The sequence below is a fragment of the Antennarius striatus genome, chromosome 15, assembly GCF_040054535.1.
Source record: "Antennarius striatus isolate MH-2024 chromosome 15, ASM4005453v1, whole genome shotgun sequence".
Taxonomy (NCBI): Eukaryota; Metazoa; Chordata; class Actinopteri; order Lophiiformes; family Antennariidae; genus Antennarius; species Antennarius striatus.
Genome location: NC_090790.1, coordinates 6355605 through 6373685, shown reverse-complemented (window position 1 = coordinate 6373685; position 18081 = coordinate 6355605). Strand labels below are relative to the sequence as shown.

General features: G+C 39.6%; 1 protein-coding gene across 6 annotated transcripts in view; it reads left to right on the top strand.

Moving 5' to 3' along the window:
• Positions 1–18081, top strand: part of vav2 (vav 2 guanine nucleotide exchange factor) — a 172739-nt gene that overhangs the window by 116130 nt on the left and 38528 nt on the right. For all 6 annotated transcript variants that reach the window (XM_068335758.1, XM_068335756.1, XM_068335754.1 and 3 more), the window contains exons 3-4: positions 6155–6213; positions 14142–14210. In XM_068335758.1, the coding sequence (XP_068191859.1) occupies positions 6155–6213; positions 14142–14210 (128 nt within the window). The remainder of the gene's footprint in view (positions 1–6154; positions 6214–14141; positions 14211–18081) is intronic.

Sequence of the window (18081 nt, the reverse complement as noted above, 5' to 3'; positions counted from 1 at the left end):
TGATTTTCATGAGCTAAGGTTTTAAATTTTAGGGAAGAAGAACTTGATGTGCACATTCATAAACTTGTGATCTTGAATCACATAAACATTTAACCTCCTGCTCGTAATGTATGGCTAGCATTCAAGTGAGTCCCTATAAATATACACTTCACTACACTGTATATGAGACAGAAGTGATGGATTCTCATTTTAGATGGAAACATTTCATGGAATAAGCCAAAATAGTGATGTTATTCACTATGGTGATAAATGGTAATAAGTTATTTATGATCAGTTACTTTTGTTTTGTAGAGCAACACCTTCCAGTGCTCTTCTCAAGTTTAACCTTATTTTATAAGGATCAAGTATGATGTTTAGCTCAAACGGATTCACTCAGTGGTAGTTTAGAGTTTGTGGACAAAAGAAATGCTGCACATGAAGAGTGAATCCTTGTGGTGACATTCATTCCACAGAGCAGTCAGGCAGTCAGACCGAGACTACAGAGACCTTTTTGGTTGCCTTGGCTATAAGCTGAAGCATTTTCTTTCTCTCAATCACCAAAGGTTGTTTTTTTTTTTCATTTGCATTGTTTAGCCGACACAGATTTTCCACCAAATACCTTCACTGACGCCATTTGTGATGCATCTCCACATCATTACCCACGCCTATCCAATAGCTGAGGTCTTTGTCGTTGAACTTTATACGTTAACAATAAAATAATAACTATCAAGTTTCAATTTTGACCTCATCAACTAGTCAAAACCCTAATACCTACACATACTGTCTCTCTAATTATATTATGCCCCATAATAGTGGTCACCAAGTGGTGGTAATCAGACCAAATTCAGACCATGGGAAGCTTTTCTCTGGACTACAATCCCCTCTGACATATTTGGGGAAAAAAATTCTTACAACCTCCAAACACAGCCTTATTGGTGCATCAATAGTCTTTGTACACACATCTGGCCAATGTACACTTAATGCTAATTTCAGCTTGAAAGCAGTAATGGACACATGTACAAACCTTGTGACATGCAGGCATAGTCATGCATAGATGAGCAGGCTGGTGTGGTAATTTAGCATGACATTGAACAGGTCATGGACACGACGGCAGAATACTGGTAGGTGCTGACCAGGCCAACACAATCTATGATGTACAATTTGCACATATTAACTGCTTTTGCCCCTTTTTCCTTCGAGCGGCAGTGGTTCAAATTGAATCAATGTTCAAGGTGCTAAAGCCAAATAAGCTCTAAAATTGATCTGTCGGCACATATTCACATCAATAATTCACATTGATGGTTCTACAAAATAAGTAAAAACCTACCCAACTCTTCCAAAGGGCTTTGGAACCTTTGGCACCATTATCCTTCTGTTAAGGTAACCTGAATTTTAAATCAGTGACATAACTAGCAACTCGGCACATTCTCCATAGGACCATAGTTGTAGGCCACCAGCCCCGTTTTCTGGCACTAGGGTAAACTGGGTCTTTGGGCCACTCTTTCCACTCCCACAGGCCAACCCAGAGGCTTTACTTACTCGAACATATGCAGTGAAATCCATAGTAATCAAGCAGCTGGAAGGCCTACTTTGACTGGATTTAGTGCCGTGTGGCGGTTCCCAATCGGACTGCAATCAGGATTTACACAGCCCCAGCTTCTGATGGCTTTCAACTACTTTATCATGAGCTGATACTCAAAGACTAATCGGTGCCATTCATGCATTTCAGTTTATAGCACTTATGGTGTGCCATACACAAAGTGCATTAGACTGTTAAAGATGAAATGGGTATATTCAAGCCCCTGCCACCAAATCTGAGGTTATGCCACCCTTACCACTTAATCTTTATATATTTTTGCATTTCTTTTATTTTTATGCAGATGGATGCTTGTTTTCCATTACAGTCCTGTCGTTTCTGGCTGTCTTGATACAGCTTTTGGCCAATACCGCTGAACTGTGCATAAAGCTCTAGTGTTGAGTAAATAAAATGTATTTGGACTTAATTTAAATGTAAAGTATACAGTGCGCCCTCGTGCATTCGTGCATCAACAATTGGGACTCTACTGTATATCATCACAGATTTTTGGTAGGCAGTCAGGTGATACCGTACGTGCATTCAATTGGCTGATGGCATCCGGAAGTGCGCTATGTTCCGTCAGTCTTGGACTTTCGCGAGACACAAAAGTGCTTTAATTAGTCGATAATAGTGTGGGAATAGAAATCATGAAATTTGATCTGCATTTAAGGAATCACCGTAACACATGTATGCTATAGAACTGGAGCATTTTTGCTACAATGAATGCCTGTTTTCTGGACATTTAAAAGTGTGAATTTTGTGGATAGTACCAAAAATGAAACTCTCAGAGGGAAAGAAAGACATTCTGCTCCAAATTGTTAAAAGGCAGAAAATAAGAGAAGGTTTGTAAAAGATAGAAACTCCCCAAGGCAGTGGGACAGTAGATTACACACACACACACACACACACACACAAACACACACACACACACCCGCGCCACCCTTCCTCTGCCTGTCCATTATTGATGTCGGCCACGCAGGGTTCCCACTCAGCCATCTGTTCTCGGCTCTCCCACTCAGTGCCCCTCTCTCGTCATGCCTACCACTTTGGCTTGCTGCAATAAGGAGACCATTGCTTCCTTGTCAGAGTGTGACTACTTTATAAATATCTGAAACTATCAGGGAGTTAACTGTTGGAGAAAGAGCTTGGAGAACAGAATGAGAAAACGCATACCAGTAATATGATTTTTTCATTAATGCAGCCTCTCCGTTGGATGACTCCCAACACATGCATTGATTTGCAGTACAAGATATAATCATGTTATGACTGTGTGAGATATAAACAGAATTGTCGGTGGGATGTCTGATATGACGGACTGTCAATAAGCCTTCCCTGTGTGTTTCAGATGTTAATCAAATCACTGCTCCACCCTCACACTGATAATAGCATATGGCTGCAGGTTTGATTTGATTTATCTCATAAATTGATGACCATGCATATTCAGTCAAGCTTGGTTGCCGGTGGTTACGATTACCTTTGGTTCTCCTGATTGGCTCCAAGGTGGTCATGAGGTTTCTCTTGGCCTCAGATGGGACACAGGCCACATGTGTCGAATTAGGAGTAAGGGTGGTGTGTGTTTGCAAACACCGGGCTTTGCTACCTAGTTATTCCACGGACACTATTCATCCTTGTGTACACACACGCAGACACACACACACACACACACACACACACACACACACACACACACACACACACACACACACACACACACACACACACACACACACACACACACACACACACACACACACACACAGACAAGCTAAATGTTACAAGACAGTGTTGTGATGAAACTGACAGCATCGGTCTGGCTTTACATGTGTCATCTGTTATGTCCTTACTGAAAAGGGACAAGCTTGTCGTGATGGGTGTATATAAGTTTAGAGCTCCTAAAATTCATTCTACTACCTCTTTGTATGACTTGTCTTTGCTTATTCCTAGTGGGGTGAAAGGAGCTTTATTCTCTGGCTCGCTCTAGAGTTAAGACCCCCTGGGGAGTACGAGATGAGAGGGAAATTAATAATGTGTAGAGACTCAAAGGCTTTGACTGAACCAAAGGATCAGAAGAGAGTGATGACTGAAAATTTGAGGCTGAAAAACAAACAGAAACACAGGCAGAGAGAGGAAAGACAACCAAGCGGACGGGCCACATCTTAACAGAGGCTGGAAACAAACAAGAGGCATTTTGACAAATAAAAGGAGGCAACTCTGAGATCAGCATTCAAAGTTCCACTGACCATCACTTACAGCCATTTTGCTCAAAAGGTGGCAACTACTCTTGAGTTTCTTTATATGGTCTGCAGTTACATTGTGGCTAAACATAAACAGAAAAATTAGAAGTATAATTTTAATTTTAGGTGCAATATAAGAACAAAAAATTACTTCTTCAGCTGCCTTGGAAACAGATTGCAAATTAGAGTTTCTCATCAAAGCCAAAGGGAATCACAAATTGCCAATGTTGCAAGTCTCAAAATAGATTTTTCACATAACAGCGTGTGAGTTTAACATTGAATTATGAAAATAAATTGCTTAATGTAAAGGAAATTCAAAAGCTTGTATTAATAAACTATCAAATGCTGTGTGGAAGTCAGATTTGTATTCTCAGTTCTGGCACGCCTTGTCACGCTACTGTCAAGCTGTGGTCCTGCTGCGGTCTGGCTGGCTTGAAGCCAGCGGCCTCACATCCTTTGAATCTGGACCGGCCTGCTGAAAGCTGCTGGGCCAGGCTGTATCTGACCACAGCCGATCACTGCAACCAGCATTCAATATAAACTGCCTTTAAATACAACATAACCACCTTCCATCCATGCATCCTTTCATCCATCCGTCCATTTTACATTATGACTGATGTTACTGTCTGTCAGTCTTGAAGTCATCGTATGCTAATAAGACTAATAAAATGGAGCTGTAATGATGCTGGAGCGATTCACCATATGTGATCCTTTCTAGCAGCACAGGCAGGTGGGCAGCACACTGCTCAGCAGCACAATAGATTTATCTTCACTGATTTATTAAACACCCTATCCATTGGCTAAATTTGCAATGCATCTTTATTGACTGTCATTTTCCACTTTGTCTTTGTCTACCTCTTTAGTTTTTGATCTTTATCAATGAGGTTTATTTTTAATATATGTTAAAAACATACACAGTGATGGACTGGCCACCTATTCAAACCATTAAACCATGAACATGACTCACTATTAAATAGGTCTTTATCAAAGCAGGAACTAACATCTCATCATCCTGTCATGCAGCATAGCCCAAGCAGAGGTTTTCCTGCACAGAGAAGAGAGATGAGAGACAAATAGATTTTTCTTATGTACTTTATGCATACTCCATCACATAGTGCTAAATGTGAGAACAACTTGAATAGAGAGGGTGACAGGATTTGGTCAAGAGTACTTCTGTGCAAGCACTCCCGAAGTGGTGGCCTTCTCATCACAATGACCATTAGCATTGGCCCATCTTGAACAGGAAGTACCAGGAATGATGAGATTTTGCATTATATTTTGAGCAAAGAGAGCTTGACAAAGAGCTTTTGATGACGCACCTGCTGAGAAAGAGGGGTTGAGATAACAATTTTCTCTTCCCTGTTGAGGAGACATCTGGCATTGCCACGCTGTTGCAAGCTGAAATACACCCAGGAGTAGGTAATGAGGTGTAGGAGACAGAATTTGTTTCTCTCTCTCTCTCTCTCTCTCTCTCTCTCTCTCTCTCTCTCTCTCTCTCTCTCTCTCTCTCTCTCTCTCTCTCTCTCTCTCTCTCTCTCTGTGTGTATGTGTGTGTGTGTGTGTGTGTGTGTGTGTGTGTGTGTGTGTGTGTGTGTGTGTGTGTGTGTGTGGGTGTGTGTGTGTGTGTGTGTGTGTCAGGGAGAGTGTGTTTTGGAACGGTGGATCTCTGATCTTCTGGAAGTAGCCTCTGCAGACCTTGCAAGTCGCCATCTGTAGTCGTCATCCATAAGTCCACTTGCGTGTGATTCATAAATGCCACTAAAACAGCATAAACTCAGACTCACACTGAACCTTCCTTTTCTAAAAAAATAAAGAGGAGGAAAGAAAAGCATGGAAGCTAACAATAAATACTAGATGGAATTTGGAGGTAGAATAAGGACAGGAGAATGGTCAAGTGGTGTGTTGATGTACAAACTAATTAAATTAAATGTACTACATTTCAGTACCCGCCATGTCCAATTAATCAGAAGGGCAATATTCAAAAAGAAAGTATTATTAATATCTCTCTTCAAATGAAATAAAAAGGGAATAATTATAATTCTTTGGTTGGGGAATATTAAAAAGTGTGGAGCATGAGCTCCAAACAAAAAAACAAACAAACATCATATCTACTTGACTGTTTACCTTCTGAATAATTTCTTATTGATTGCTCTGTGGCTGTTTTGTTGCGTCCACATTACCTTCACGCTTACTGGTTCATAATCCTGGAGTTTGCATTAATGACGCTATAACATATGAAACAACTAAAGGATTACAAACTATGAATATAAATCACAAATTACCTGTGTTGATTCACTCAGTGAAATTGAAAACTTGAAAATGTATTTCATTTTTGTTTTACTGTTTATCTCTTTGTTTATTTCAGGTAATCTCTGCTCTGTCAAGGATTTCCCACCATAGTATTGCACAGATCAAAGGCATAAGGTATGTGTCTCATTTATAATGCACTCATTTTATTTTTTTTTAGCAGCTGCAGCACTAAATGGCAGCAACACCAAAGAAACTACTTCAGATGTCCTTTACTTTACGTTAAATATCCAAAAAACTCACTTAATATATTGCTTGATATAAGACTTAACTTGTTCAATAGTCCAAGTCCATGTCCTTAAATGTGATGCTTCATAAGTGCCATGTTCCATAGACTTATCAGTCTTTAATTTGGAGCCTCTTGAGGGATTGAAGGTCAATGGCTTTCAATGTTGGTTTGAGTCCGTATCTATTTTGTGCGGAGGTTTCTCCTGTTTCTGTAATAATTTGATGATTTTATATACTGTAGTTATGAATTACTCAAATTAATTCTAGCTGAGAAACATTGTTCTTAAATTACTGGCGCATTTGGCTACAAATGATTAACATCCCCACATTTGGTCCCTCTGAAAAAGCCCCTTCAACATGCCTCCTTTCACTGAATTATGATGCAATCACTTTTTACTAATTACCCTTGGAATGGTCCAATCAGGTTTTGTTTTGGGGGTTTTTTCTCAAAACTTTGTGAAAAGTGTTTATGCCATAAAATAAGAACATTTATTTAAGTTAATGAGTTGTGATTTGACATGTGCTGCATTTTCATTGTTTTTATTTGATTGAATGTCAAGTAGGATTATGGAATTATTATATTATGTTTGCCAATGTCTGCATCCCAACTTTTTCAGATTTGGGAATGTAGGTCAGCATTGTGGAGGTGCATATTAACACATTTAAAAGTTCTTTACATTTTCAACAATTAGCTGCAGGTTTAAGACAGACAATGTTATCTTGCGGCTCACAAAATAATCCATAACACTTCTACAAGTGTCATTCAAATGTTACTGCAGTGCATTATTTATGGATACATTTAGGACAATCTGATTTGAAATATTCAAATGTACATTTCCGTGGATATTGTGAGAAAAACCTTTATCGGGATTGCAATGTGGTTCCAATGTCTCCTCATTTGCACAGTCTGCTTGCAGTTTATTGGTGGCTCACCTGTGCTGCATTAAAAAAGGCCTTTTACTTCTAATGAATTTTAATGAAGCCTGTCCATTAGGAGATATGCCAAGAAATGAAGAGAGGCATGAAGAGTGACACAAAAAAAGAAAGGACAACCACACCTGCTGATCTCCGGTCAGTTCTGTGCCTGTCCATTTAGATGGGCAGAGAACTTACTTAGAACTTACTTATATATAAGTATGTAAGAATCAAAATGAGACTCCTTTGGCTTCAGGGCAAATTACATGTTGGTCTTCATGATTCTGGGCTGCTTTAATCCCAGCAATCAGGAATTAAGTCTATCATTTACAGTTATGTTTAAGATGTATGGATTTAACACTATCACCTGTGGAATACAAAGTGTTCACACCTTTCTGAGAGGAAGGAGGAACAAACATCTGAAGGCAAAACACTTCCTTTCAGATGACTGCACTTTCTTTTTACCCTACATTCCACTCTACATGAAAACACAACTTCCCTCTTGAAGTCAGTAGATTGTTATTAGATGGTGATGTTATTAGACAGATTAGATCTGTCGAATTGCATTTAAACATCCATCTATCCATCAATCTTCATCCGCTCATCCATAGTTGGATTTCAGGGGCCGCAGCTTCAACAGGAAGCCCCAAACTTTCCTTTCCCCGGCCACATTAACAAGCTCTGACTGGGGGATCCCAAGGCGTTCCCAAGCCAGTGTTGAGATATAATCCCTTCACATGTTCCTGGGTCTGTCCCGAGGTCTCCTCCCAGCTTGACGTGCCGGGAACACCTCCCTAGGGAGGTACCCTGGTGGCATCCACACCAGATGGCCAAAGTACCTCAACTTAATCCACGCAAAGGAGCACCGACTCTACTCTGAGCCTCTCATAGTTAATTCAGTCAGCATTTTCGAGACGGTTCAGTTGTTGATCCGGATCCAGGTCAAGTGTTTACACTGAAGCCTACACCCTAGAACCTGGGTGTACTCTGGATAAATCGCCAGTTGTTCACAGGGCCACATAATGCAGTGTAGCGCAATAAATCAGAATATTTTAAGTATACGGATAAAACCCATAAACACATTTGTCTGAGAAATAGACGTCCATGATTCAGTTATCTTCCCATTTTCTTTCAACTCAAGTCATAATTATGTTGTGTGGCCAGATTCTTGCTGATGCAGGGCTTTATGTTTCCCAAATTTAGGGTGGAGATCTTGATTCACAGACAATAACATCATGGTCTCAAATCATTATAGTTTGGAAACCACATCAGGCCATCCATTGAGTTTCAAACTGTCCGAGGAGTTGCTCACTGTGTGAAATCTCTGTGAAACATTGCCGCAAGCGTGTCCATTGACGCTCTGCTGAAGCTCATTGATCTTGTCTTGAATGTCTGCTCACTGTCTGCAACCCTAGTTCCTGGCTCTGTCCCTCTGTCAGCAGTCCAACTCCAGATGGGAACAGAGCCTTTGTTTGGCATATGTTGCATGAGATCCACTGGGCACAGAGCCTTTGTCACATTCACAATTAAAGTTTGAGTGACTTAAATTATGTCAATACTCTCTCACCATCTAGTAAATATAATACACTTGAAACTGAGTTGACAATGCAAGAATCTCTTTATCCTGATGCTTTCCACATCTCATGCGACAATTTCCCACAAAACCTGTCAATTACAAGTGTTTGTTTTAACCATTTTGATTTATTTTGGTCTAAATCCTTCTTGTTTTACCCTGGGAGTTGACCTTGGGTTTCTCACAGCTTATCTATAGCTGATGCCTCTGTCATCATTTCTTGTTATTCATCCTCCTTCTGCTATTCAAACCCCCCACCCCACCACCCCCTTCCTGCTGCTTTTCTGTCCTCAGCTAACCCAGAGCTAACCTTGCACCCACTTACACTTCACTTTCCTGGCTCATGTTTGATCCCCATTGCTGGAGTGTGTGTCATGTGTGATATGTGTGTCATGTGCTTCATGTGTGTGACATAGACCAGGGTTATGTCATGTCAAAGACCAGCTGTAAATAAAGAGCAAAGAGCTTTTGCGGGCTGCTGCAGATGTTAATCTCAGACCGACACACTGATCAACAGGCGACTGACTGACCGACCTACCGACATACCTACCTACCTACCTGCCTGCAAACACACCTGTCTATCTGAAGGAGTAAAGAAAGTACATGTCTGAGCAGATAATGATATTTAAGATGCAAGAGGTATTATTTTTAGGGTAAGACTGCTCAATGCCAAATGTTGTCATACATCCCTGTAGTGTGTATCTCTTTTCAGTTTTGAGAGCTGGTACTCACTGTAGCAAGAAGACTGAGTAGGCCATGCTCGTGACTGTGGCTTTCTCAGATTACGATCCTGTGAAGTTAGCCACAAGTTAAATAAGAAATAAGAGGGCTTAAATGGAAAAGATTTGGTTAGCAGGTAAACTGTAAAATAAAGACTGGCAAGAGTTAGCAGGCAGTCTGTCAATAATTTCACAGCACTTCACCTCAGGTACTGGACATCCACGCCTAGAGAGAGAGAGTCTAGGAAGACTTCTTAAAGTCCTTATTACACAAATAAAAAAACGAGGTCAATAAAGTGAAAGCACGAGAAAGAAACTAAGTAAGCAGATCCATCTTTTACTTAACTTTTATTTAATTGTTCAATCCCATTCCTTCTTACTTTTATCTCTGTCCAGTTTCTCTGTTTTTATTTACTGAAAAATATATAAAATCATAATTAAATAAAAATCTTAGAGCAATGCAGGATTGGTTCAGTGAACAATCTGAGTTTGATGGTGATCCTGAACAAATGGTTTGTGCTCTAACTGTTGTATAGTTTAATAGATATAAAAATATCACATTTAATGTATCTCTGTAGATAAACATCATGTACTGCCAATTCATTTGATTTATTAATTAGGAAAGACCTCATGTAGCCTTCATATAATTTGGCATCAAATTATAAGAAAATTAAATATACTTTATACTTTATTAATGTGGACATATACAATAAGGTGAACAAAACAGATTCATTTGTTTACTCAAAAAGATGGAATAGAGATTGCTGAAGAGATACAGAAATGTGCATATGAACGAGTAAAGGAAAAGTAATGCAAAAATGAGTTACATCACACAATTAGACTTTGGTTGAGTTGTTTATCCTCTAACTCATGGATATTTATTTGGTCAGATATTCTCAAACTCCATTTTAAGAAAATTCAAGCTCTAAAACATGCAATAAACATTTTTTTCTGTTGTCAGATTTGACTGCAGATTATTAGCAAAGCTGTTTCAAGTACCACAACATCCATTCCACTTCACTGTGATCAGACCAAAGCAGAAGTAACAAGCTTGCAGGAAGCACACAGACCGGCACTGAATCACCAGGAGACGGCTCATCATTGGAGTTCTGATGAAATTATAAACATAGTTCAATTACACCTGCTTGTATCATTTAGCCAAAATGAAAACAGCAGCATTGGGCAGTGCTTGGCTTCGCAAAACAACACTTGGGTGATATATATGAGCGCATGTATCCACAAACTACTATGTAATTAAATTTTACCCTGCGGGACTCCATTAATAACTTATAATATAATGCACATTTCATTGTAGGGGGGCATCAGATGTGGGTGTGATACGACACCCTGGAGAATGCGCCTTCTCCGCTGTGTTTCTCTTCATAACAGCAAAAGAGAAAGTAACATAAATCAGATGATGCCATTTTTGTATTATTTCTTCATAATAAACTGTAATTATATAATAATATATAATAATATTACTAGTAATTAGCTCTTGGAAATGTACAGGTTTTAATGGAACCAAACACTGAAACATTAGTAAGGTTAATGAATCAGAGGAAATGGTGCAGACTGGGGTTCTGTGTGTGTGTGTGTGTGTGTGTGTGTGTGTGTGTGTGTGTGTGTGTGTGTGTGTGTGTGTGTGTGTGTGTCTGTGTGTGTGTGTGTGTTGGCATTGTTTAAGGGTGACTATTTGAACTTTGGCTGTCTAAGTGGGCATTCATTAATTTATAGGCTGACACGCTCCCCCAGTTTGACCACTGATTTCTTACATAAAGGTTAATTGGCAGTGTCAAACAGCTCTACACAAACACAGCTGCATGTAAACACCATTTGAATGGTGAGATAAACTACTGCTGTAATTGACTTTAATCTTATGGTATAACCTTAAGCACAATCAGGGCGCTGCTGCTTACTCTTCATAAAGATACGGCATTTTAGTATATTCATCGTACATTGAGATCAATACAGTCCCATGATTTCAAAGCTGAGCCTTCAAAAACGTGAAGATCTTCATGAGCTAATTAGACATCTGGTCTTTTACAATCAGCTATACATTATTTTCCAGATCACTTCAGATCTGACATCCACTGTTTTTCTGTTTTCTCCTGTCCTGCAGCAACATGTCTTAAACATTTCTACATAGTAACAGATGGATAGAAACACACACACAAACACACATACACATGTTAACCTTCAAGCAGTTCAGAAACACGTTCCTGTTACTCGACATGTTACTATTATAATATAATCTAAAGATAAAATAAATTTTATGTTGAATTCATTTTTGAACACTTCTCCTATAGTCATTACTGCATCAGATCAATCATTTTGTTGTAATATAAATCCAACACTGGTGAAGCGTTTGGTGCATCTGAAAGTAATAAGCACAAAAAACATGTTTGTGTTTGTTTTGTTACATAAGTAATGTAACACACTTGCATTGCAAAGAACCCCGAATGAAACAAGAGTTTCTGAATTCACAGCCATGAACTGCTGTAGAACTCGTCAATGCAGGCTGTATCCCCAACGTCTCAATTAACCCTGAAACCCACACATGCCCCAGCCTCCCTCTCACTGTTCTTCATCCCTTTCTGAAATAAAGTGTGAAGCTATTTGTGTTGTTATATGACAGAGATTCAAGGTCAACCTTGCAGGCATGTTTACAGGAGCAGCCAGAGCTGGCTCATGATTTGCGTGGGATTTTTGTTGTTGGATAAGAGGATGGTTACAGCATGGCTTCGCTATTACAGTAAAAAAACAAAAAAAAAACCCCAAAAAACAGGATAATTATATTAAAGTACTAAGGAAAAAGTAACTTGGATATTCTGAAACATGATAATGATGGTCAAATTCTACCACACGTCTTATTTCCCAAGTGTTTGTTTTTTAATACTGAAACATCCCACCGTTACATCTGTGAGGCTAATTTCATTTTAATAACACAAGCTATTTCTGCTTCAGCAACATTAGCGTAGTTTATGCTTAGCTCTGATCGTGACCTTACAGATTTTAATGAGCTTAAATTGTGCGCAACGTTTAGTTAATAGGTTATAATTTGTAGCAATCGGCTCTCTTGAAAGAGAAAAACACACCATAGGCGCGTTGGGCGATTTAGATCCAACCATGCACTTTGGGTTAATGTTTTCAGAAAACAGATATCCCTAAATAAATCCACCCTGTTTAATGAGCTAATTGATTAGGCATCCAGTTTTATGCTCTGCCACTTCCCGGGTGTATTGTGTTTGTTGACACTACATGAGCAGGAAAGAGGACATTAAGAGGAGGATGGGGATGAATTATTCAGATTACGAGAGCAACATGATGGAATTTTATATTTTTGTTTTGCAGTTTGTTCTGTTCTACGGGGCAAAAAGTGTCCGTCATATATGATTTTTATCTGTGTTAAAACACTTACAACTGTTCGCTTGTCATTTTTAATATTGTTTATGGTTCCACATTGTCCATTATGGCTGGAAACGCAGCTCAACCGCCCCTTATGCAGTTCTTAAGACACCTGTGGGGCTTTTCCATTAACACTTATGGCTGTGCCGTGATGAACCATTCCATGCTGCTTTGCATTTCCATTACTATTCCAATAGCACAGAGTGGTGCAAAGAGACCCCCATCATATAGACTCCAAATCACATCCAACCCACTTCAAAGTTGTTTTTTGTGCTCTGTAACTGTATTCTATCTGTTGATCCTGTTTGTGGATTAATATATCTGATGTATATAACTGTTTAGTAATTTAACCTTGTAAATAAAGAAGACAACACTCATCTAGGCCTGCTCAATCTTCCCATTATATAACTGCACCCAGAGGAAACAGACCCACAATAGCTTGACCCTCACCATATCACTCGCTGCCCATGAAATTCTGCCCTAGGAGTTAAATTTTATTTGTGCCCTTATTAGTTCGATACTGATTTTATCATCAGTTGATGATCTCTTCCATGCCCCACTCTTTTACCAATTTTCATGCAAATGCAATGACTATTTTCTTTAGTGGAATGACAGTCAAACAAAAATATGCAAACTTCCTTGGTGGAGTTAATTAAATGTGTTTTATGCAATAATCCAACCCAGGATGAGCACGTGTAGACACAGCCGAAGTTGTGAATAAGCTGCAGCACACGTGTCCAGAATGGTAGGTGTGTTTAATTACAGTGTGAATCCTTGCTGTATCGTGAGTTAGGCCACGTGAGAATAAAGGCTTGGAGAAACTCTACCGGCCATCCGTCTGAAAGCAAAAGGCTGTTTTCCTCCTGCTTTTTTATCTGTCAGTAGCAGTGTGTTGATGTCTTCTGACAATGTTTTTGTGACTGATGGGGTGTTCTGTTGAATACACCCTGGTGTTCTGTTGCTGACATGATGGAGCTGACAAACCAGGGGATACAACACACAGGTTTTCACTTCTTCTTCTTTTTTTTGTTTTGTTTTCAGGGTGGGAATCAGATGTGCGCAGTAATGAAATATGTTGTCCTCTCTTGCTCCCTTTCCATGTGTGTGTGTGTGTGTGGGTGTGTGTGTGTGTGTGTGTGTGTGGGTGTGTGTGTGTGTGTGTGTGTGTGTGTGTGTGTGTGTGTGTGTGTGCGTGCGCGCATCAGGCCCTTTCCATCAGAGGACACAGCCCTGAATGAGGATGATGTGTATCGGAGCCTTGAGGAACTGGCTGAGTAAGTACACAACAAACACCCACACAAACTTGTTTTTGTCACTTTTTCGTGAATGTAACCTCGATCCTCTAAACTCGCCGCCTCGCCCCAGTCCTCGTTTTTATTTAACCCTCAAATCTAACCCTGCATTAACTCTAGAAGTGGATCTGGATCCTAACATATAAAAGCTTACCCTATGGGAACGACCATTTATCTTCCAAAGAAGGAAGCAAGCCTCTGACATTGTGAAGTAATTTTTTATCCTCACAACAACAACAACGCTATAATTATAAACAGGCTTGCACATGCACACACACACACACACGCACACACACATGCACACACACACACCGATACTCAGAATTAAGACTGTTTTTTGCAGATTAAAAAAGTGTGTTTTCCTACTGCAATACAACATATTGCTTTTTACATTTGACTGTGAACAAGGATCTAGCAATATTCTAAAAGATTCCATTGTATTAACTTGTTTGGCATTTTTGTAGTTTGAATAAATCAAAGTTTCATTAAAGTACCAATATGGACACACATCAACACAACAATAATTTAAGATTAATATATGTACAAAAGAGGTCAGTATAAAGATTAAGAGGAATAAAACTAATAATCATGTATGATTCCATTGCAAATCAAAGAGATAAAACAAGTTACTTGTAAAAACAACATATATGTACGGCATCACAAATTGCTTTACAGTGTAGTAAAAAAAACATAAAACACAACATTCCTTAAAAATAAATATGGAACATTGATTTCAAAGAAGAGCAAAATGAACCTCCGTCTAAAGTCATGGCTTGACAGAAACAATTCTGCGCCCATCATATGTTGCAGATATTCTGTGAAGTTTCAGCCTGAGCTGCGATTGTCACTTCCTTTTCATGTAACTGCCTAATTACATAAGTCTTATGTTGCTCTGCCCGTTGCCATGGTGACACCAGCTCTGTTTCTAGCTGTTGGTGTGGGTTCTTCTCCTCCACCCCAGAAACTGACTTGCTTGGCTCAGTGTGTCTTTGGTGGATGAGTGGGATTTGCCACGTGTGAAAAATGGTCACAGGGTGTCGGTGTTGGCAGCGGCTCGATCGGGATTAATGGAGAATGATTAGTCAATCATTTTTAGATGGGTGTCATTCATCACATGGTGACAGTGGGAGGAGAGTGGGAGATAGAGAGGAGAGCATGCTGGGTAGAGATATTCTGTATGCCTTGTGAATACATAATTGCGGTATTCTTTAGGGTATGAGAAATGCACACCCCTCCTTGTTAGAGGAGGGGAGTGTCAGCCAAACAGGCAAAGACTGCATTGAACTATTCTTCAGCCAGAAATGTTTCTCGTCCAGTACTGAACATGGGCCGTCGCGTTCACAGCGAAGCAGGAGAAGTCCTGAAGTGCAAAGAATAACTAATGCACTGTGTTTTATTCTTCTCTGAGAAATTATTTTTATTGTATTTACTGATCTTTTTTGAATCAGTATGTATTGGAGGAGCTAAATTTGACCTCTTTTTTCCTCATTTTAATCTGAAGCCATTTTAACTTGAGAATTACAGTGTGCCCTCACGCGTTCGCGCATCAACCTTCGCGACTTCACCTCATCGCAGACTTTTGGTAGGCTGTCACGTGATACCGTACATGCATTCTGTTGGCTGAATGCATCCGGAATGTGCCATGTTCTGTGAGTCTCGGACTTACGTGAGACACAAAAACGTTTTAAACAGACGAGAAGAGTGTGGGAAAAGGTAATAAGATAGAAGGTGGTTTAATGTCAGTATGGGGAAGGTTAATAGAGTGTAGAGTGAGGGCAGGTATCCATAGCAACCAGTGTCAAATATACCAGTAAAATAAAGTTAGTGTGGGGATAAGCTGTTCATGTATATGTATACCCAGTGGTCTTAATTTGCCTCTTCTCCCAGACCTGCAGAATCAGTTTTTATCTATTCTTGTGTTTCAGTGCATTTAACCTTCAATGAGTTCATCTATTTTTGTTAATGGTACTACCATGATGGTTTTTTTATGTAACCTGTAGGTGCAAAGGACTGGATCCTATTGAATTAATCATGCCCTTCTGTCACATGGCTGCTCATGACCTTTTACGAGAGAACATGTATGCAGTTAGTTTCACCAATAGACAGACGCATAATCGACCCATCAGCAGGTCCTCTGCCTAATACAATTGGACACACTATGCACATAGCTACAATAGCAATAACCCCTAGAGGACTTATTAATTAGGCTGAAAATTGATATATTCATAATTTAATGAGTACTTAACTAAACTGCCCGAATGACAGAGAGGACAGTGATGACCTTACCATGGTTATTGTCAATTTCAGCGGACTCCAAACCATTCAGTATAGACTAGATCACATGTTTCAAACACAAGGCCCGCGGGCCAAATGTGGCCCGCCACACCATTTTATGTGGCCCGCAAAGGCATAAACAGTGAAAGCGCCTAATAATAAGTAGGTCAAAAGCGTGCTTTGACCAAAAACTGCATTTCCCACAATGCCTGCCGACTGTAATACCCACACAGTGATGGCTCACCGCCAGTACACAGCAGTGTTTCCATATCAATGCCAACAAGTGAAATTGAGAATTAAGTAATACTGTAATTCCAAAATGTCCAGGAAGAGAAAAGTTGATGGAGATGAAAGACTTTAACAAGAATGATGGGAAGGCGAATACTTATTTGTGCTTCTGGGAGAAAGACCGGTATGTCTTTGTGTTACGAGGCGGTGTAGAGTACAATCTAAGCCAGCATGTTGACACCAAATACGGAGCTAAGTTCGCCAAAGCTAGCCTTCAAGTAAAGAAAAAGATTACCCAAAAATTAAAGATGGGATGAATGACATGACCACGGTCATGAAAACGGTGAACTTCGTTCGGGTTCGTGGCCTGAATCGCCGTCAGATCCAGCTGTTTTTGCAGGAGATGATTTTGGAGCATGTAGATGTGCCGTGACATACAGAAGTGCAGTGGCTGAGTTGCTGTGTTGTGTGACATAACCGAGCATCTTGGATGATAGAGAGGGGATCCAGGTGGTGTGTTCAAGGACAGGCAGCATCTCCTCATCAAAAACCAACCTAAAAACTCAACCAATTTAGTTGAGAACTGAGTCAACCTTTATTTTGTTATTTTTAGTTGATTCCATGTTCCATTTTTTTATTCGCTTGGATAGCTTGATCCTTGATTGATGGAGTTATGTGGGATTCATAACCTGACAAATTAAGGATTTATGTTATAACAGAGCAACAAGCAAACATATTTTTTTCTGTGCACATGTAATGTTTGTAACTTGAAGAAGGAATACATTTAGAGTTATTTAATGTTAAGGAGTAGTTACATCTAGCCCTTTGTGGACAGCCGTTACGCTGATGTGGACCTCAGTGAAAATTAGTTTGAAACCCCTGGACTAGATGATCAAAACAACATGTAAGGAATGAAAGAGTATTTTTTTCTGTCAGATATTTAGTCGAGAAAGTAAAATTTAATAGCTAAGCATAAAAAAACAAATCAATAAAATGGCATCATTAAGTTTAGTGATGACGCAAGATATGAACTACATTGGAAAGCATCCATAAAAATGAATTTTCTTGTGGGATTTAAAAAACCAAACTCAGATGAAAACCTAAATGAAAGAACCTTCCAGCGACCTGTGCAGGAGAGGATGGATAGAATCATTTTCATCCAGAGCAGCCAAAAGACTTCAACTATGGCACCAGCAGATGTCTCAGGGGACAGCTGCAAGTATAATCTTCACTAACTTGATGATGGCACATGGTATTTAAGGGTAAAACCAATGTGTTAGATTATTTTTGTAGCTTTTTCCTTGGATGTGCCCATCACGTATCTAGAACCCTGTCCCTAAACACAAATGAG